This window comes from Ailuropoda melanoleuca, chromosome 15 (assembly GCF_002007445.2).
Source record: "Ailuropoda melanoleuca isolate Jingjing chromosome 15, ASM200744v2, whole genome shotgun sequence".
NCBI lineage: Eukaryota > Metazoa > Chordata > Mammalia > Carnivora > Ursidae > Ailuropoda > Ailuropoda melanoleuca.
This window is the reverse complement of record NC_048232.1, coordinates 72,636,793-72,659,114: the sequence shown is the minus strand read 5'-3', so window position 1 is coordinate 72,659,114 and position 22,322 is coordinate 72,636,793. Positions and strand designations below refer to the sequence as shown.

General features: G+C 44.9%; 1 protein-coding gene and 1 non-coding gene across 2 annotated transcripts; one reads left to right on the top strand and one right to left on the bottom strand.

Annotated features, from left to right (window-relative positions):
- Window positions 1–1,297: 1,297 nt before the first annotated feature.
- On the top strand, window positions 1,298–21,271 carry LOC117796304 (putative tetratricopeptide repeat protein 41). The gene is made up of 5 exons (XM_034643677.1): window positions 1,298–1,312; window positions 3,098–3,237; window positions 5,307–5,440; window positions 20,378–20,507; window positions 20,601–21,271. The coding sequence occupies exons 1-5, from the start codon at window positions 1,298–1,300 to the stop codon at window positions 21,262–21,264; spliced, it is 1,083 nt and encodes a 360-aa protein (XP_034499568.1). The 3' UTR covers window positions 21,265–21,271.
- Window positions 20,170–20,275, bottom strand: LOC117796551. The gene has a single exon (XR_004621103.1). It is a non-coding gene; the product is annotated as a U6 spliceosomal RNA (small nuclear RNA).
- Window positions 21,272–22,322: the final 1,051 nt, after the last annotated feature.

Below are 22,322 nucleotides of genomic sequence, written 5' to 3'. Positions count from 1 at the left end.
AATATCAGGAGAAGTTTATTTGGCGAGAAAAGCATCCTCGTTGGCGAAATTATGGAATTTTTAGCAGATTTACTATTTTTTCTATCAGGAGATAGTGAAAGGCAAGTTTTTAAAAAAAGATATTAAAAACTATTTGAGAGAGAGTGAGTGAGAGAGAGAGAGAGAGCGAGTGCACATGAGTGGGGTGGGGAGGGGCAGAGAGAGAGAGAGAGAATCTCAAGCACAACCCTGAGCTCATGACCTGAGCCAAAACCAAGAGTCAGATGCTCAACTGACCGAGCCACCCAGGTGCTCCAAGGCAAGTTTTTATAAAATATTTCAAATAGTGTGTCTTCTTTCCTCCCCCTCGCCAAAACAGCAGTGGCAGGGAGGTCTGGGGTTGGGCCATCAGGGGTNCAGTGGCAGGGAGGTCTGGGGTCTCACTTCTTTGGCTATAGCCTTGTTCAGAAACCTGAGGGGCTCACCGTGCCTGAGAATTGTGTCCCTAAGTGTCAGAAGACTGACTGTAATGTATTTGAAAGGAGCTCTTAGCCCACAAAGTGCGTAGAGGTTTTGGCAGTAGGAAAAGTACAAAGGAGTATGATGTCGTTGTGTTTTTCCGCATCATTCCCAGGCCTCGTGAGGAAGACGGACAACTGACCCTTGAACCACACAAGTTTGCACTGCGTGGCCCCCCTTGTATATGGACTTGTTTCCATAAATACAGTACAGGACTATAAATGCATTTTTTCTCCTCCATATGATTTTCTTCCTAACATTTTCTTTCCCTAGCTTACTTTATTGTAAGAGTGCAGTATGTAACACATAGAGCATACAGATCTGTGCTAATTGACTGCTTATGTTATCAGTAACCTTCCGGTCAACAATAGGTTATTGGTAGTTAAATCTCGGGGGAATCAAAAGATACCGGATTTTCAACTGCACAGGGGTCAGGGCCCTAACCTCGCATTATTCAAAGGTCAGCTGTATTCACTTCCTGCCTCTCTGCAGACCTCAGCTCCACTGTCTTTGGGGCCACATCCATCCTTCTGCCTCCTGCAACCCCAGGCCAGAGCCTGTGGTGTCTCAGACATTCCCTCTCTGCTTTCCTGCTAACTCTTCTCTCCCTGGTCAACAAGTCCCCTTGCTCTCCTGCAATGTTGGGGGCTTTTCTCAGCTTCCCCCACAAGGCATTGTTAAAGCTGTTAAAGAAAAAATTATTCATAATGATGTAGACAGGCTGGGGCCAGGGACCCAGAGGGGGTCCTGCAGGATCAGCCAAGAGGGTCCTTGGCTTCAGGCAGGATGGAAATCGAACATGAGCCAGCGGGAGGTGACAGCAGAGTTTATTGAAGATACATATAGAGAGAGTGAGAGGTGTGTGTATGGGGGAGATACAGACAGAGCGTCCAGGAGACTCAGAAAGGAAAATCATGAGTCTCATTTTTGCTTTCGGTCTTGGGGTTTTTATGGAGGGTGGTGTTGTGGTGTACATGTCCCCTTGGGAATCCAGGAAACAGTTTGAACCAAGATGAGGGCCCAGGTGTTATTCCTTGGAGCCAGGGGGCCTTGGCATTGAGATGGTACTGGTACTGGTGGTCTGGAGTACACGTGTGATGGCTTCATCCAGTCATTTCTCACCTGGTCCTTTCTTAGATGTTATCTGTTCTAGAGAGATCATTAATTCCTTGACCCTTACAAGGAGGACATAGGCTATTTGCATTATGAAGCATGTGTGGAGTGGGGTGTGGGTTGCAGGTCCTAGCAAGAGTAGAAGCCAGAAAAAAGTAAAGGAAAAAGCAACTTCTTCTCTCATGGGGTCCCTTCGTTTTCTCTGTCTCAACAACAGTTGTTAAAGAAGGGTAAGGTGAACTTCACTCAGGTCCTACAGTAGGAGTTCGCAGAGGGGAAGAGAGATTGGACCCAACCCCAAATACAAAGAGAAGTTGGGCAGAGGGGTGTCGGTGGTTGGAAAATTACTGAGAGGAAGCTTTGAGGGGAGGGGATCCTGGCTCAATGGACCTAACAGGATTCTTGCTGAAGGCAGGCCAGGGGGATCACACCTCACCTGGAGTGTGATGGGGAATGAGGAACCCAGTCTGTTATTGAGGGTGATCAGACATCAGGGGTGGGGGTCTCCTTAAACTGACTTAGCAGGAGTCTTGCTAAGATGGGACAATGCAGAGATGAACACAGAAGTCTAAAAGTTGAGGCCTACTTGAGAAAGAGTGAGAAAAGCCTGAGCAGGGTTTGGTCAAGGGGAGATTCTTTGTCGGTTTCTGTGTTTAGGAGAGGGGTGTAGGTATTATCTTGTGTATGCCATCAGTGTTAGCATCTGCAGGGTCTGACCACTTCTCTTGACAGGTTGGAGGAGAGAAGGGTCTTTGTGAGTCCAGAGAGACAAACACACCACACCCTTCCTTTGGCTCTGCCTTATACCCTTTCCCAGCCGAGTCAGCTGACCGAAAGTTTAAGTTATGAAGTTGTGAAGTTTTGTTTTTGTAGTTCTGTCCCTCGGCTCTCTGTTCCCTGTCTTGCTTTTCACTTTCAGCTTTCCACTTGCCTGGAGATAATTTCCTTCTTACCTCTCCCCAGGAAGGTAACCTCTTCCTGTGTTTGCTCCCAGGAGGAATGTGATGTTGCTAATTTCTAACACTTAAGTGCAAATCCATATTTAGCCTTTCTCAGAGTATTTACCTGTAAAAGAGTAGCCCAAATAAGGGAATTTACGTGTAAGGGTACATTATAGGTGCCATATAGTAGTGGGGAAGTGTCGGGCTTTGGGGTCTGAGTGCCTGGGTTCAAATTAGTAACAGTAAGAACTTAACATCTTGCTATCTCATTCATTTCTTCATTGGTAAAATGGAAGTGGGGAAAGTATCTTGCCCACAGGATGGTTGTGAGGACTAAGCGATCCTGTAGGTAAAGTGATTAGCAGAATGCCTGGCATGTACCAAAAGAGTTCATTAAATTGAGTTCTTAGTATTACTATTTTGCTCCCCACAGGGTAATTTTTTAGATACTGGATACAAGGTAAGACTCCTTCTGTTCCTCTTAACACCAGCATGGAGAACAGAGACAGGACTTTTCTTTGCAGAAGCAAAAAGCGTGACAGTAGAACCATTGCCTCGTGAAAGAAAAATCTAAACACGTAGCTTACTGTCTGAGTCATCTGTGCTGCCCGGGCTGCCCCACCGCAAATCCGGAGCTGGTGGGGTGTGAATCACAGACACTTAATATTGCTGGTCCATTCCACAGGTATGGCCTCTGTGGCAGACGACCTGACCGTCCTTGGATGCCTTTTGCCCAGCCGTCATTGGCAACAGTCAACCTTCTGAAACAGCAGAAGGTCTTCTCCTTGTTGAAGGTTGCCCTTAGGTGACCACATCTTTTTTAACAGTAGTTAAGACCAGGAGCTATTTTGCTGTGCAGCTCGACTCACCTCTCACACAGGTGTAGACCCTTTGTCTTTGTGGCTGGGGGCCCTGGTGACAGCTGCCGTGCACTACAGAAATGGTGCATGGGATCCTGAGGGCCCATGGCATGGGATGATAGGGCTGGATAAATGAGGTCAAATTAAAAAGAAACAGGACAGAGAGGAACGAATAAGCTGTCTTGAGAGGAACAGTAGTATGTTCTCAGTAAAATAAATGCCATCTACTCTTTCTTGACTTTGTATCCATTCAGCAGCCACCTCTTCAAGGTCAGGTTTCTTCCTCCCTTCCCATTTCCTATCATTTAACTTCTACCCCTACCCAACTCCATTGTGTCCACTCCAGCGGAAGTCATCAGGAACATGTTAAATGTGTCCCTTTGTACTTTTTGATCTTGTTGGCCTTCTGCTGAAGAATGGTGTTGATGACTCCCTTCCCAAAGCAACACTCTCCTGGATCCTGAGATACCCTCCCTCCTGGCTCTCTTTTCTGATGATCCCTGCTCAGTTTCTTCTGTGGGTTTCCTCCCCCGCCCCGACTCTTGTCCAAATGGTGGCACTGTCTTGGGTTCAGTTCATGAATGCTGTGCTTGGATGCTGGTCTCAGTCTTAGCACCCCAGCCTCACCTGTGCCTAGGGCTTCAGCCATAAGGTGCTGGCTTCTCATCTCCATGTCCTTCCCTCTCAGACCTCTATCATCTATTGGATGTCTCCACTGGAGTATTCCAAAGTATTTGGGCATTTCTGAGTCTACATTCTCAAGACTGAACCCATTCACCCCCTCTTCCTGATGAAATGCATCTTCCTTCTCTCCTTTCACCCAGTGCGGACACCATGGTGTCATCTTAATTATATTTATGATCAGTCACTATGCTAAAGACATTACATGCCTTTTTCTCACTGAATCCTCAAAACAATTTGTTATTCTCATTTTGAATGTGAGAAAGCTGAGGTTCAGGAGATTAGAATGCTTGCCCAGCTTTTTAGTGGTAGAGCCAGGATCAGCACCCAGGGAGTCTGATTGCAGAGTGTCTGGGCCTCACTAACCACTACCAGGGCTGCCTGACTTGAGAGCTCACGCTCCTAACCACGTCACTCTACTGTGAGCATGACAATTACCCGGTGATCCCAGCACAAGGGCCACAACATTCAGCGTGGCGCCCAGCCTTAGCAGGTCTCCTGTCTCATCCAGGCCCGCGGCATCAGCTCAGACCCTCGTGCTTCCCATGGACTAACTGGCCTCCCTGCCTGTAGCCCCGCCTGCTTCAGCTTCCCCTCCACACTTCCAGCCAGGAGCATTTTTTAAAGTGCACGTTGGATCCCATCATTCTCTCTCTTTTTTTTTTTTTAAAGATTTTATTTATTTATTCGACAGAGTTAGAGACAGCCAGTGAGAGAGGGAACACAAGCANAAAGTGCACGTTGGATCCCATCATTCTCTCTCTCTTTTTTTTTTTTTTAAAGATTTTATTTATTTATTCGACAGAGTTAGAGACAGCCAGCGAGAGAGGGAACACAAGCAGGGGGAGTGGGAGACTAGAAGCAGGCTCCTAGCAGAGGAGCCTAATGTGGGGCTTGATCCCACAATGCCGGGATCATGCCCTGAGCCAAAGGCAGACGCTTAACTGCTGTGCCACCCAGGCGCCCCTGGATCCCATCATTCTCTTAATGAAAACTGCACTATTCAAGTCCAAAGCCCTTAGGTTCACAAGCAGTGCCCTTCATGAGTGGCTGGTCCTTTGTTTCACTCTTCAGCCTCTGCTCCAACCTTGAGAAGTTCTCTGAGGGCAATGATTGGTCTTACTCATCCTGAGCCCCAGCCCTGAATGTTTGTTGAATGAATGAATGCAGTGCTTCTTTGATGCAAAACTTTAATTAAATTTCTCTTTTCTAGATTCCAAAGGAAGCAAGCAATTGAATATTATAAACAAGTGATACAAATAAAGGAAAATGCGGGGACTTTCGCCAACTCCTCACTCGTCAGGAAGCAGCTAAGCATTAGCCTCAGTGACACCTTGTGTAAATTAGGTAATTGCTGATGTGTTTCTATTAGAAGTGGGTGACTTTTCCTTTTGACCTGCATACCTTGGTTATTTTTAAAATGTCTTCATTTTTGAAGCAGGCAGCTCCTGTCCCACAGACTTTCAACTTTTTAAGCTACTTGTTTACCTCCCCTCATTAGGAGCGTGTCTTAGTCTCCTTGGGCTGCTAGAACAGAATGCCATAGACTGGCAGGCCTGAACAACAGAGATGTATTTCTCAAAGTTCTGGAGCCTGGGGAGTCTAAGATCCAGGCTCTAGTAGACTTGGTGTCTGGTGAGAGCCTGCATGCTGGTCCATAGACAGCTGTTTTCTCACTGTGTCCTCACGTGGTGGAAGGAAGGGCACTTCTTTTATGAGGGCACTAATCCCATTCATGAGGGATTCACCCACATGACCTGATCACCTCCCAAGGGCCTCATCTCCAAATACTGTCATTTGGGGGTTAGAACTTCGATGTAAGGATTTTGGGGGCGGGCACAAACAGTCCATAACAGAAAAAGATCTTTCCTTTTTTCAAGATTTCATTTTTTTGAGAGAGAGACAGAGAGAGAGCACAACAGGGGGAGGGGCAGAGGAAGAGGGAGAAGCAGGCTCCCCACTGCGGGAGGAGCCTGAGGCAGGCCTGGATCCCAGGACTCTGAGATCAAGACCTGAGCTGAAGGCAGACACTTAACTGACTGAGCCACTCAGGGGCCCCAGAAAGAGATCTTCTAGAAGTCTTTCCATCCCAGCTCTCACTCTTGTAGGTGGAGTACCATGCCCAACCACACCCCTCTCCTGTCAGGGTAGGTTCCCTTCTTCCTCCCGATTCTGTTTTAAGACACTGTTTGTATAGGAATAGCCTGTTCGTGCTTATTCCTGTGATGCTAAAGTAACACGTGGCTGAAAATCACAAATGGCTCTTCGCACGGGCCCACCTTTGATTTTACATACAGCACGTAAGACCCAGTGCCTCAGACCTGGCCCAGAGATTTGAAGGCACTTTCTGATTAAAGATAAAAATTAAAAACTTAAAATGAAATGAAAATTAAAAACGGAAAAAAAATTTGGTCTTAAACCTGCCTAGGAAGGGAGGGGTTGGGGGCATTCCCTCCTCTTGCTTACTTGTTGTTTCTGTTATTACTGTTTTGCTTCCCTTCATGGGAGAAGTTCCAATCCTTTCTTTGACTTTCTTCCACCAGAATGTTATCATTGCCTGCGGTTTCTGGAGAATGCTGAGTTTCTTCTTCACTCGCACTACTGTTACTGAACCCTAAAGTCAGTTTCGTGGGTCTGATGCCCAGTTAGCCAGTCTGAGCCACCGGGTTAGGAGCAGAGAAAGCTTTATTATCCGAAGGGCAGCAGGATGGAAAGGAAGGGATCGGTCTCAAATCTGCCTTGTCTTTGTTGAGCCTAGGGACAGTTTATGTGAGGCTAACAAGGTATGTGGGGGTTGGGGTAGAAACCGGATGGGCCTCAAAACTTTGCAAGGAAAGGCTCAACTTCTGAGATATTGTGCTATGGGGACATCTGGGCTCCATCCAACGGTCTCAGAGGGTTCCTTGTTGGCTTCATGTCTGAAAACAAGCGTTATCAGGTAGCTTCCCTCCTTGGTTCCTGTAGCGAGTGCTGGGAAAAGAAAACAGGGACAAGGTTAATGATTCTTGCAAGGCCTAGAGGAATGTGCTTACGTGCAGCCCATGAGGTTACAGTGGAGGAAGGGCCTAGTGACAGTTCACAGAGATAAAGAAACATATGCCCCGGTCAGGTGGAATTTATTTACATTTGACGGGCAGTCTGCCAGGCCTCATGAGAGAGGGGTCCTCCTCGCCAGGCTCTGCTATAGTCAGGGACCAGAGTGACCGGGCCTATCCTTCCCTGCCTCACTACTTATTTGGCCCAGGACCCCATTAGCTTGTTCTGCAGATAGGGGCCACACGGTGAGTTCTGTCCTTTGCCTGGAGTGTCGCTGCCAAACTTGGGAATTGAGGAGATTGGAGAGTTGAATTGGGGGCTGCAGATAATGCTCGGACAGCAGGCTGGAGGCCAGCCACAGCTGGTGGGGGGGGTGCCTCCAGTGAGTAAGTTCTCGGTGTGCCAGGTAGAGACCTCTCAGCCCTTGGGCTGCTTTATCTCTTCCGGTCGATTAGACCAGACATCTCAAGTGCCATGACTAGAAAAATTTTGGAATACTGTCAGGGGTCAGAAAATCTCATTGCCACAGGCATGGCCAACTTCTACCTAAACAGGTTTTCAGCCCAGTGTGATTTTATCTCTCGGGATAGAAGTCTGGAGAAACCTAGACTGTCATGGGGGGAGGAAGGTTGCAGGGGTGGGGAGGGGGCAGGGAGCACTACTGTCATTTAGTGGGTGGAGGCCTCGGGTGCTGCTAAACACCTGCCGTGCTCAGGACAGCCCCCGACAGCAAAGAGTTATCCAGGCCAAATGTCAAAGTGCCAAGATCAGGGAACCCTGAGTCAATCAGCCACTTTCCCCAGCGTGCATGTCTGTTGTCCGTTTTACAATAAAACACGACTGCTTTCAGCCTGGTCATTTGCTAAGGAGGAAGAAGGCTTAAATACTTGCTATCTGCAGAGAAAGACTATTTTCAGTCCATAGATTTAGGAGCGCATTCGTGTGCGTATGTGTGTGTGTGTGTACAATATTTTTTCAGTAATAGAGGTTTCTAGGCTGAGCGCATGAAGGATTTTGTTTGCAACCAGAAAATATAGATGCAAATCTATATAAAAGGAACTATACACCTAATCTGATTGCTTGTATTAAGAGTTTGTTACCAGATTTGGTGTCTGGTCTATGCTGGAAGTATAATATACTCATTTACCTCAGATAAGAAGTTCATGAGCACATGCATTACACTTACACGTGGGAGCACTCATCAATGAGTAACCCCAAGGGGTGGTTAGGACTTGGGGTCTATGTACCTAACTCAGCAGGGGAAAGGGAAGGGGAGAAAGGATAAGGGCTCTTAAGGGAAGAGCAAAGTATTTTTTGGAAGGATAAATGCATCCTTAGGAGAATAAATGATGTGTAGTTTGTAACAATTTCTAAGTGTGGTGCCAGTTTCTTGTGTCCTGGAGAGAAGATGTGAGTTGCCTTGGGGAGGGAACTTATAATGCTTGAGTCCTTTTGGGGGACTCTGCTTTTAGGCACATACAGGATTTCAAGAACTCAAATGCCTTAAGCTCAAAATAATTCTTATGTCATTAGGAATGTGGCATGCTTTGGGGTAGTATATCCGGATCCCCTTTGCCTACCTTTAATGGAGAACGTCTATCTGAATGGAATGTGCTTGAGTGGACTCCATAAAATAAGAAGCAAGCCAGAGCCACATATACTCCCGACTCCTCACTATTTGCCATTGTAAACCAAGCCTGAGGCCCTCTGTAGTAAAGTGTTACCTAACGTCAGTCATCAGAGCACTCCTTCGACACTGTGTAATTTTGCATTGAGAAGAAAAAGAACCATGTTATACTGGCAATTACCAGTTATTTATTCAGCACACATTTATTTTAATCGCTTTATATATTGCAATGCAGGATGGAATTGTAAGGATGTTTTATCTTGCCCGACTAGTTTGTAGATCTGGGGTGCTTTGGGAGAATTATGCACCCTATAAAGATAAACAAGCCTCCTATTGTCCCCCATCCTCCTGGGAGCACTCACTCAGCCTGGAGCTGTCCTCGCGGATGAGCAGGTCCATGTGGTGGCTAACACAAGTCGTTGCTTGCATCTGTCCTTGTGACTATGGATTGGAGGCTCCTGTATGAAACTGTTTGTTGCCTTTGTCTCCACCTTGTCTCCCTTGTGGCGCCAGTTCCTTGGGTGCTCTGCAGTGGGCTGCCTATCACTTCGAAGTTGTCCCTTAGGTCCTTCAACATAAATTTTATGAATGCCATATGGCCTGTATTTCAATTCAGATCATCCTACACATACCTTCTAAATTTGGGACCAATCTGTCTTGGTCTTTTCTGGATGCAGTAACAGACAAACAGGTGGAAACAAGGTTTCCTGTGCTCGAAGGACCGTCCTCAGTGTACCCGGGATCTGAAAACAGAAGACAACTTTCACCTTTCACTAAATGCTTACTTTGTTAGGAGGCAAAACAAGCCTCTAGTAAAAGATGTAACATGGGGAAGGTTTAGAACGTGGCCTGGTTGGAGGAGACTGAACTGGGTTTGAGTTCTAGCGTGGCTACAGTCAGGCTTGGGGTCCCAGCAAGTCACAGGCTCTCTGGCCTAGGTCCGTCTCTGGCCCTATCTATAAAATAAGGGGGTTGAGTTCTTTGAGGCCCCCTACAGAGTTAATAGTTCATGCTTAAACATAAAGGAAGACAATGATCAGTCGCAGGAGGTTTTTCAGGGACAACCTCTGGGGAAGAACCCTTAAGGAAGTGGAGGGTGAGGGGCGCCTGGGTGGCGCAGTCATTAAGCGTCTGCCTTTGGCTCAGGGCGTGATCCTGGCGTTATGGGATCGAGCCCCACATCAGGCTTCTCCACGATGAGCCTGCTTCTTCCTCTCCCACTCCCCCTGCTTGTGTTCCCTCTCTCGCTGGCTGTCTCTCTCTCTCTCTGTCAAATAGATAAATAAAATCTTTAAAAAAAAAAAAAAGAGTTAATAAAGCTAAGTCCCTTGGGGCGCCTGGGTGGCACAGCGGTTAAGCGTCAGCCTTCGGCTCAGGGCGTGATCCCGGCGTTGTGGGATCGAGCCCCANGTTAATAAAGCTAAGTCCCTTGAGGCGCCTAGGTGGCACAGCGGTTAAACGTCAGCCTTCGGCTCAGGGCATGATCCCGGCGTTGTGGGATCGAGCCCCACGTGGCTCCTCTGCTATGAGCCTGCTTCTTCCTCTCCCACTCCCCCTGCTTGTGTTCCCTCTCTCCCTGGCTGTCTCTCTCTCTCTGTCAAATAGATAAATAAAATCTTAAAAAAAAAAAAAAGGAAGTGGAGGGTATGAGCTGGCCGAGGAGGGAGTGCTTCTAGGCAGAAGACCTGCAGGAACCAAGGTAGGAATAAAGAAATATGTGGAGGAGACAAATTGGGGGCTGTCATGAGGAGCCACGAGAAAGGGTGGGACAGGATGTGAAGAAGCAGGAGAGCAGGCAGTGGTGGGAGGCGGCGGCGTGTGCTTGTCTGAGGGTTAGGTCTGAAGAAGACGGGGGCCCGTGATTCTCTCATGGGCTCATTCTCCTTAGGAGATTGTTTTAGAAACTATTTACAAGTATCTAGAGCTCATTGAGACTGTCTAAAGTCTGTCTACAAGTTCAGAGTGAAGCAAATTTCCTGTCCCCTGTCGGGGAGCAAGAATTCCTGTCCCCTCAGAGGTCCTTGTAGCTAAGAATCAAGTCGACATGAGACAGATTAACAGGAGAAAATCAGATTTAATAGCTCACAATTGGGGAATCCACACAGACATAGAAATTCCAAAGACAGGCAAAATGAGGTATATATGTCACCCTGAACTAAGGAGAACTGGGCCTTCAGCGGAAAGGAAGACAATTCACAGGGCAATAAAGAGTGGATGTTTGGTAATTGGGTGTTTGCCCTGCTGTACCCATGGGTCACTTGGATAAAAGTCTCTGCTAACAACCCTTATTCTGGGTAAGACCCCAGTTTAGATTCTTCTGTGTAGTTGAGGGAAGGGCAGAAGTTTCTCTGGAGACTGCATGGTCTCCACTGCCTTGAGTTCAAAATAATCTTCATTTCAAAGTGGCTCTTCTTGGGGTGGCCTGCCTCAGGCCTCCACCATCTTCTGTAAATTAACCCTGATGCTCATTACCTCTTCACATCCACTCACCCAGCTCTATTTTTCTTCATGGTACTTAGTATGACTACAGTTATGTATTTATTTGCTTGTTTGTTTTTTTAAATTTGCCTCCCTTCGTAAAAAGAAGAGATTTGATCTGTCTTCTTTACAGTGTATACCTAACTCTTAGAACAGTGGAGTTCCCTAGTAGTTGCCCAGTGTGTGTTTGCTGAGTGAATGGGTGTGTGATGGAGTAAAGGCCTTCGCTAATTCAGATTTCCCCTTCCCCTTTAGGAAGGCAAGCACTGATTATTAAAGGTATTTTATTTTTAAAGATTTATTTACTTGGGAGGGGGCAGAGGAAGAGGGAGAGAGAGAATCTTAGTGGACTCCCTGCTGAGCAGGGAGCCAGACACGGGGCTCGATCTCATGACCCTGAGACCATGACCTTAGCTGAAACCAAGACTCAGACGCTTAACCAGCTGGGCCACCCAGGTGCCCCAAGGGCATTTTAAATGTTAATTACTTGTGTTATCATTCATTCATTCAACAAGTATTTACTGTACCCTAAAGCAGTAAAAACAGATTTTATTTAGGACTGTTGCAGTAGGGGAAAAGGGACCTCAGTACAGAAGTGGGCTCAACTCTGAACACAGCATGGGCAAGTGGGAATGTATAGCTAAGGAGTAGGGAGGGGGTCAGTGAATAGAAAATTACTGAGAGGAAACATCAGGGGTAAGAAACTGGCTCAATGAACCTAACAGGGTTCTTGCTGAAGGCGGGCCTCATCTGGGGTGTGATGGGGAATGAGGAACCCGATGTCCAGGGTGATCAGACATTGAGGGTGGCTAAATTGACTTAGCAGGATTCTGGATGAAGCTGGGCAATGCAGAGATGAACATGGAAGCCCGAAGTGAGACCTAGTTGAAAAAGAGCTCGAAGAGCCTGAGTAGAGTTTGGTCAATTGGAGAATCTTAGGTGACAATTTGTGTGTTAGTTCCTGGGGCTATAGCAGTGAGCTGGACGGAGAGAGACCAACCCTGCCATTACTGAGCTCACACTGAGGCAGATGGCTGTCAGACAACTAAATACAAAACAGTGTAGCTGTGTAGTCCTATGGAGACAGTGCTTAGACAACTGGGTCCACAGAAGCTTCACTCTAGCTGTGGAAAATGCTCTCATGGCAAAATACAACCACTAACGGGACCTTGATCTTTTGGAGGGAGGGGATACATTGGGGATGCTTCTCTGGAAGTGATGCTGATACTGAATCTGAAGGATGAGAAATCACTTGCTAAGTAAAGAGGGGTGGGGGGGGGAGAGTCATCCAGGCACTGGGAACAGAATTTGCAAAGCCGGAAGGAGCTAAAAAGGCCAATGTAGCTAGAATGCAGAGGGCAATGATAGGGAGAGGGTGCCCGAGGAGGATGTCAGAGAGGTTTTGGGCCGATCACAGTCCCCAAGGCCTGGTCAAGGATTTGGGGTGTCACTGTATGAGCAGTTGGAAGCCAGTGCGAGGTTTTTGCAAAGCAGAGGGACTGTGGGAGACCTGGGGTCATCATTCCTTTAATGTAGCCTTCATGAGAGATTTCTAACACAATGTGCCAGGCCAGAATAATTCAGTGAGCCAGAGTCATGAAGAACCTCAAAGGATCCGTTTTTTTTTTTTTTTAAGTTGGGGGGCGGTCAGAAAGAGAGAAAGAATCTTAAGCAGGCTCCATGCCCAGCTCAGAGCCCTATGTGAGGCTTAATCTCACGACCCTGAGATCATGACCTGAGCCAAAGTCAAGAGTCTGACTCATAACCACTGAGCCACCCAGGCACCCCCAAAAGGATCCTTTTTTGGCATTCATTTTCTATTTCTTTCCAGTGTATTTTGACCTCTCAAACAGACTAGGAACTCCCAGGGGACAGTGGCCTTGTCAAAGCATGAGAAAGAGTGCTAGCCATAAGAAGTGCTCTGGCTCCGCAGGAAGGGTGTGGAAGGGCATCAACAGGTTCCGTTCAGGTATTTACACAGTTCCCCGAGCATCCAGCAAAAGCAGTCACTGTGCTCCCGGCCAACAACATTGAAAGAAATGACCCAAATTGCATTTTAACCTACTGAAAACAATCGTCTTTAGTAGACTTTCCGTATTTTGGTTTGAATTATAGATGAACAATGATAAATTGCTGGCTTGAAAGTTTTTTGGCACCTTCTTAGTCTTTTATTATTGCATTTGATCAACGTGTAAAATCCAGTGTAATCTTGCAAGCTGGAAGATAGTGGGCTTCCAGCAAGGATAATTCAGATTATAATTATAGCATCTTTATGCATGAAATTAGAGTAAACACATATTAAGATGATGGATTTGTGAGGAGCAATACATTCTACATGTTGTTTCTTCTGATTACAGTTTTGTGAGGCACTTATTCAAAACTGAAATCTTTCTGCATAATTTATCCTTTACAGCTTGTCTCCCCTCAATTTCAATCCAGTTTCAAGACAAATCTGAGCCTACTAATCTGGTTAATTCTAGAGATTTTAATACTAACCCTGACTTTGAAAAGAGGATTTTTGTGATTTGTGTCCCAAGCTACTTCTGACACAGAGCCACCCTCCTGTTCTCCTTCTCTGATAAGTGCTTTAAATCTGCCTTTTGAGAAATGATTTCAGTGGGAACGTGGCTTTTCATATTCCATTATATCAAGCTGAGTGTTCTGTACTGAATTGTTTATTTTGGAAGAAGTATGGTAGATGAACTTTATGTTACTTCCCTCTCCCTGGGATTCTTTTAAAAAAGAAATGCCAACCATCTCAGTCAAATTTAGAAGGAAGAAATTAAACAAAAGCTCTAGTGGGTGACTTTCAGTAGGGTGAGTCAGTCCTCTCTCTTCATATGATTTTTAAATGCTCAGCTCAGCCATGGTCCTTTTCACTACAGCAGTAGGTCCCTTAATCCAAAAGGTCAGGCAAGTGATATAGACAGACTGGTGTTTTTTGTTTTTTTTTTTTTTAATAATTGGATCCTCTGATTGCAATTAGATGTCATCTTTCTCAAAATGCATCACCCACAATTTCCAGTTTTGGCTTCTATAAGGTGAGACCTTAGACAATAGTGATGCAGTCTGTGCTGGATCCTTCTAGATTGCTGCCTCTTTCTTCCCTCATCCTTTTACTGTTGCCTTGCCCTGGAATTTCAAAGAATTCCAAAGCATTCAGCCTGTTTTTCATAGAAAACAACTCTCCTTCATTTCACACTAAATATCTCATCAGTTTTTACCGTACTTAATTTAGTTACCAAAATGAGACTAACAACCCAGTTGACTCTTGGTCACGCTAGAACCCAACAGCAAGGAGTGGAAGTCTGTCAGCACAGCAGAGATGAGCCTACTAGCTGCAGGCACTGAGTGTGCCCTGGGCGTCAGCTAGCACGTTTTACAGAGGAATTAGAGGGCCCTGGTGAATCCAGCAGTCTGAGGCATGTCTGTTAACAGGGCTTCCTTTATACTTGTGTAGATTTCATCATTTTTATCTATTTATTTATTTTAATTTATTTATTCTTAAAGATTTTATATATTTATTTGAGATAGAGAGAGAGAATGAGTAGTGGGAGGGTCAGAGGGAGAAGGAGAAGCAGACTCCCTGCTGAGCACAGAATCTGACCTGGGGCTTGATCCCAGGACCCTGAGATCATGACCTGAGCGGAAGGCAGATGCTTAACTGACTGAGCCACCCAGGTGCCCCAGGTTTCATCATCTTTAATGGGTTATAAATTTGTAAATACTTTTGGTTGCAGGAGAATGTCAAATAGCCCTCACAAGTTTAGATTATTTTTTTTGTAGAGAGAGAGCATACAAGCCGGGTGGGTGGGGAGAGGCAGAGGGAGAGGGAGAGAGAAAACCTCCCGACCCTGAGATCATGACCTGGGTTGAAATCAAGAGTCAGACACTAACCGACTGAGCCACAAGGTGCCGTGCTTAGAACACTTTTTAACCTGGAAAGGACTCTAGAGATTACTCGGCTAATTTTAAAGCTGAGAAAATAGCAGATATGTTATATACTTACCTTGGTACAATTGATCAGAGAATCCTATTGATTAGATAATAAAATCACTGAGGCTCAGAAAGACCTATTGACATTCTGAACCTTGCAGCTAGTAAGTTGTAGACTGAAGACTTGGAACCCTGTCCTCTGACCCTAAATCCCATGCTCTCTTTACTGTTTGTGGGTTCTTGGAGGTTGTAGCCTTGTTGGGAAGATAAGCACATAAAATTAACTGACATCAATGTGATATGTGCTGTGACAGACGTTGGTAGAAGGTATGGGGAAGCACATAAAAGAAGCAACAAGTAAGAATTTCCAGAGAAAGTGACTTGGCTATGAGTCCTGCCATGTGCTTATCTGGCAAAGAAGGTGAGGAAGAACATTTCAATCAAGATGGAGCCACATGAACAAACAAGGTTCGGGGCATGGAAAGTCCTATCTACCATATTAAAGGGTTTGTCAGGGGAGCTGCTATAAGATTTCCAGCATGAAGGGTCATAAACAGATTTGTATTTTAGATATAATATTCTCATGGCTGAATAGAGGATGGGATTGGTGAGAGGGAACTGGAGAGTCTCTTATGTTAGTAAAGGACAGTAGAAATGGGGAGAAAGAGTTGTATTTGAGAATTGATTGGATGTGAGAGGTGAAGGAAGGAACAAAGTTATCCCCCAGTTTATGGCTATCCCGTAGGTCATTGCATCTTGGTAGACGAGGTTGTTGCCATTCCAAGATAGGAAGCACAGGCTGAGAATTAGGGTGGGAGCCATGATGAGCTAATTTAGGGCATGTTGAGTTTGAATCTCTTATCCACATGGAGACATTCAGTAGGCAGTGGAATATATGAGTCTGGGGCTTAGGAGCTAGAAGACCAAGCTGGAGAAACATATATATTTTTTTAAAGATTTTATTTATTTATTCAACAGAGATAGAGATAGCCAGCGAGAGAGGGAACACAAGCAGGGGGAGTGGGGAGAGGAAGAAGCAGGCTCATAGCAGAAGAGCCCGATGTGGGGCTCGATCCCATAATGCCGGGATCACACCCTGAGCCGAAGGCAGACGCCCAACCGCTATGCCACCCAGGTGCCCCGAGAAACATATTTTGAAGTCCCTGGCATATGCTTGGTAACTCAACCTCGTAGAATGGTTGAAAGAGCTAAGAAGAATATAAGTCAAGAAGATGGCAGGGTATAGAACTTGGAAGAATGCCAGTATTTAAAGGATAGGCAGAGTGAAGAGTTGTACCAAAGATGAGGAAGGGCTCTAGAGGTAAGCTGAGAATCAGTCAAGTCATAGAAGCTGAGAAAGGAGAGGCCTGACAACTAACCACCAGGTTGAGAGCAGACCACCACAACACAGAGGTCACAGGGAACCTTCAGTTTTGGTGGATAAAAGCCTGTGAAGGAGAGAACAATGAATTTGTTCCATCTACCCAAAGGTGGGCTCTGCACAGGCCTTCGAATGGGTGGAATGAACTCATGTAGTACTGAGGCGGACAGGGGAGGTCCCTGTGAGCAGACTCGTCAGTGGTCTCAGTGGCGAGGGGTGGAGCGTAGGACCCCTCCACCCCCAAGTGCACACCCACCCTCTTTTATTATTTTGTTTTGGGCAGAAATTGAAGGGCCATGGAGACATCCAATGGCAACTTTTTACTTTGAGACAATGATGACTTTCTCCCTCCCTAATATGTTTGAAGGCTGCATTTATTGAAAAGAATGAGCAAACAAGCTTAGTTTCTCAAACTGAAGGGCTTCTGACAAAGAAACTTTAGACATGGCATACTTAATCGAACAAAAAAACACTTTCAACAAAGAACTTCTAGATATTGCATAATCCTCCTTCCTCATTACACATTTGCAGCACGTCTTCTGGGCGGAGAATAGAGATAGTGATTGTCTCCACTTCTTAGCCCATTTACTCCCAACACGGCGGTGGGGGGGTGGGGGGGGGAGGGAAGGGAGTTCACTGTTGGGAAGGGTCCACAGAGCCATTCAGGGAGACTTCCTGAGAACCACCACCAACACCTGAGATCTTCCTTGTTACCTGGTGACAGCCACCTGCATGGCAAATATGGGCTGAGCAGAAAGCAAACACTGGCCCGGCCTTGCAAAATCCTGCTTATTAGGTGACAGCACATATTAGAGGAAGCATGAGGAACAGGCTTAAATTTCAGTAGAATAAAGACTAGAAAAGGTTGTACTTTAGAAGAATACTTAAAAGGACTGAGGATTGTCTTCAGATAAAATATCTTGCTTTTCCAGAGGAAATAGGAAAGACACCCTTTTTAAAAAAAATATTAAGTAGTAAAAAAGTGTATGGATGGGGGAGGAGTAGGAAAACTTACCATTTAAAATCTGAGAACAGATTTTCAAGGTAGTGGGTGGGACTGTCCCCGCTATTCCCACCTCTGATTCACATTCTGTCCACAAGTACAAAATGGAAAAGATGACTGATGGTTCCTTCTTTTTTTTTTTTTTTAAGATTTTATTTATTTATTTGACAGAGATAGAGACAGCCAGCGAGAGAGGGAACACAAGCAGGAGGAGTGAGAATGGAAGAAGAAGCAGGCTCCTAGTGGAGAAGCCTGATGTGGCTCGATCCCATAACGCCGGGATCACGCCCTGAGCCGAAGGCAGACGCTCAACCGCTGTGCCACCCAGGCGCCCCTGATGGTTCCTTCTGACCTATATTTTTTGGAAAAATCTAATAGGGAACTGATGCAACAGGGAGAATGGTGTTTTCTTTTACCCACTTCTAGAAGTTATGGAAGTGCTTGGATCCCAGCGAACTGGCTTTGAATCCCAGTTCTGCTGTTTTTTGAATATAACCTCTCTGAGTCTCAGTTGTCTTACTGGCCAAAAGGGGAAAATAATGTCTGTCCGTAGGTTATTCTGAGGATTTAATGAGATGAGGTATGCAGAATAACCAACAATGCCCAATTAATGTTAGGTTCCCTTCCCCTCCAGAAGTGTCGAAGTGACAAGAGGTTCAGTAATTTCTCTCCAATTTAAGTGAACCCATCCTGGTCTGTCTTCTTCGCTGGATTGGGAGGACTGACCAGGCTGGTACTGACCCCAAGGGAGTATGGGGGGGGACTGGGGTTGGGCCTGAGGCAAGGATGTCCTTTTCTGGTACCTACAATGCTTGTTGTCAGAAAGAAGTAATTAGATCATGTCTGAGGTCAAATCTATAGATATAGGTCCAGAATGGATCCTGAGGGTAAACGGGCCTGGGGAGCCAAGATGTGTGGCCAAGAGTGAGTCTGAGGAACAGAAGCCTGAAATAGTGTGTGCTGAGGACAGCGGTCTGTGTGACAAGTCAGAGCCTCTTAAAGGGCCTGGGGCAGAATGAACATTCTGTGGGGTCTGGCTATTGGCATCCAGAGGATCTCTGAGAATGAGTTCCTGCTCAGCTGCCACAGGAGACCTTCTGGCTTTCTTCTTCTCCCCTTTACCTTGTAAGGCCAGGTCAGGCCAATGCAATGTGGCCATCCTGAGCAGGGTAATTCACAAGTGCATTCTGCTGTGCTAGATTGGGCCAGCTGGGAACATCATAGGGAGTTATGAAAATAATTCAAAAAGAAGCAAAATAGCCACAGATTGTCAAACAGAGCCAATAGCTACAACTGCCTACCAGATTTTGAGACCTGGGTTATGACTCATGAAGCAGAGATACAGAGAGAGAACATTTCTGCAAGCAGAAGCCACAGCTGGTCCTCAGAAGAAGAACATTCCAGTATGAGGGAAGGGGTGGTTTAGTATAGCAGTCAGGGACACGGGTTTGGGGATGAGGCCGACCCTGGAGAGCAAGTTACTTAACTTCTGTCAGTTTTCTTCTCTTGAAAAGACAATGGATATGCACCATAAATTCTCTGGAAGGACACATGTTTTAGGAGAAAGCTGCACAGATGGGGACCGAGATGGGAGAGACAATTTTTACTTCATATCTTTATACATTTTCATTTTGAACCATGTGGATGTGTGTCCTATTAAAAACCTAAATGAGAGGGAAAAAAAGGCAAGTGATGATAGTTTATGCCTTACAGGATTACACAGGTCTGACAGATGACAGTCACTCACATAGTTTATGGTTGTTGTTATTATTATTAATACAGGGACGCTGGCTGGGCCATCTGCCAGTGGTTTTCACCCTGACATCGTTGGCAGTCTCTTTGCCACATATCCAGACTGACGCCCTATATGCACTGGCCTTTCATTATGTTTATAACCAGGGGTATAAATTCAGCTCCTTAAAAGCAGCTTTGTAAGTGGGTAAACTGAGTAAATGAGTATCACTAGCAAATTAGATTATAAAATACATGTGTATATATTTTTACTTTTAACACATTTTGGAGAATTATATTAAATTATTGACAGTGGCACCTGGCATCGTATAATGAACACCTATAGACCCTTCACCTATATTCACCAGTTACATTTTTACCACGTTTGCATTCTTTCATACACACACACCCCATATATTTTTTTCTGAACTATTTGAACGTTAGTTGCTGATATGACACTTACATCTGTAAATACTTCAGCTTGTGTTTTCCAAGTACAAGGACATTCCCCTACATGACTGCAATACAACAATCAAACCTAGAAAATTTAACCATGGCATAAGGCAATTTATCTAATGTGCAGTTTATATTCCAATGTCCCCGAGTGTTCTAGTAAATGTTCCTTATAGTTGTTTGTTTTTTGATCCAGAAACCTGTGTAAGATCTTCCATTGTATTTGCCTTCTTTTTAGCCTAGAACCTCTAAGTAGGCTTGTTTTATCTTTCATGGCATTGGCATTTTTGAAGGGCCTAGGTCACGTTCTGTTCTACCCTCCCCGCCTCAGTGTCCTTCAATTTGTATCTGATTGTTTCCTTATTATTAGATGTAGGTTAAATGTTTTTGGCAGGAATGCTACAATAGATGATATTCCAATGCCACTTTTTAAAAATATGGAATGCTTCATGAATTTGCATGTCATCCTTGTGTAGGGGCCATGCTAAATCTTCTCTGTCACTCCGATTTTAATATATATGCTGCCAAAGTGAGAACCCAATGCCATCTTTTATAAATTGTTTTCACCCTTCTCTTTTAAATATGTGAAACTAGGAGTAATTTGTAAAAATTGTAATATTTTTATTTTCACATATCCAGCAGGTCAGTTATTGATAAGTGACTCTGGTCACCACGTCATGACTGAAGCAGTGGCCTATTTGTACAGATCACTTGATTTAAGGGCGACCTACCTGGGATCTTCTCATTCATCAATCCATGGAATCTTGCAGTGAGTTTCTGTTCTGTGTCTCAAAAAGAAACATGCTTCTAAGGCTATTCACCTTAGATATGTGACCTCTTGACAATTTTTGATCTTTTGCAGGCTTCTGAGGGAAATTGAGTGGATCAGGAGTAGGAGATGTTGGCCTCAAGGCAAGAGGCGGCAGCATTCTGAGGGTTCTAGGAATGGCACCTCGTTATGGGAACACTTGCTTAAATTAAACTACCACAGTGCTCAGAGTTCTAATACAGTGAGCTCTGTAATATGCATGAATGCAGATAAGCTACAGAGAGCTAAAAGCATGGACTTGGCATCTCACACAATTTCAGATAAATCCAAATGTGCCTCTGGGAAAGGGAAAAAGGTCTTGAGACCCATTATTTCCGTTTCTATTGAGGAGAAGACCCCACGGAAGACACAAAATAATGTTGAGCTATGGAATGGCCCAGAGAAAGAAGCTTCACTGAAAAAGCAAGATTATTCCTCTAAGATCTTATCTTTGGGTAAAATGGATGGTGTAGTCAAGCTTTCATGGCAAAGGATTTTGTCAGCTAAAGGCAAGAGTGAAAAAGGCCAAATCACCACAATTTACCCGCATCCCTTGGTAATAGGATCTCTTAGTACAAATAATCCCTTTTCCATATCAGAAAAGTGGCTTTTTCATAGCCCAGATTACAGTTCAATTTCCCAGAAGAGTTTTTTTGAGAGACGACCTCAGTTTGAAACCAAATTGTCGAAGACCTCAAATGATACTAATAAAGTATAAAAATTACCATGGGCTTTTTTGTGTCTGTAATTTCTTTCTAGCTGTCTTTATTTAGAACTCTTTGATGAGATATTTTCTCTTATAACTCTTAGAGGTGATGATAAAGTCTAGGGTTTTGATTTTTTAGCTCTTTAAAATATAGCAGATTGCAGCTAAAAAGAACAATTTTTAAGTGATTCACATTTGTGTGGTAGGTAGAAGAAAGTTGTTCTCACAGGGTTCCATATCTAAAAATGTGCTGAAGCCGGTGTTAATTTAGTTCTAATTGGGTTACAGTTATGTTGCTATAGTTCATTTTGGATTTATGAATTGATTTTCCATGTAAACAAATTTTATAATTGCTATCACCAAAACTTCTTTTATGAAACACAAATAAGAAAAGATAAATTGGAATAAACCAAAACCAAAAAGTTTAATGTCCCAGAGTCCATGGATTCGATATCTATTATAAACATTTCAATTGCCTCTCACCAGTGATTTGTTACCCATTAACTGTTAAGGATTACTTATTGGCTACCTTATCACCCAACTAAATCCTGCACACTATGTTAGGAAGCCAAATGGAAGAATGGGCTCAGCTGTGTGACTTCAGGAAAATTATTTCACCTCTCTTAGCCTCAGTTTCATTAGTTATAAAATGGCAGAAATCCCAGCGCCTGCTTCTCAAGATTGCTGAGAGGATTGCATGAGATAACGCACACAGCAAGCCTTTAATGCACAGCAGTTGTTCTCTGTAACGGCCAAACTCAGAGGCCACCTTGTTCCAGAAAGCCTCTTCCGACCCCTCCAGCCAACAACTTAAACGTGCGAGAATGCCTGGGTGGTCTTCAATCGTGCCCTATTTCACACACGTTGGTGTGGTCTCCCAGGCAGTGTGCCAGCCTTGAGAGTTATTCCCTCCACTGAACACCCTACTCATCCGTAACCACAGTAACCAACAGCTTGGGAAGTCCCCTGAGTTCAGTGATTCTCAGCCGGGTTCTGGGCGGACCGCGTCAGTCTTGCCTGCAGCAGCCAAGACTGCTTCAGCCACACAGAAATGTCGCATGTGGTGGTTA

Coding starts and splice junctions, on each gene's coding strand:
- LOC117796304 (XM_034643677.1), top strand. Junction 3,238..5,306: donor ATTGCTGGTCCATTCCACAG/GTATGGCCTCTG, acceptor TCTCTTTTCTAG/ATTCCAAAGGAAGCAAGCAA. Junction 20,508..20,600: donor TCAATCCATGGAATCTTGCA/GTGAGTTTCTGT, acceptor GATCTTTTGCAG/GCTTCTGAGGGAAATTGAGT.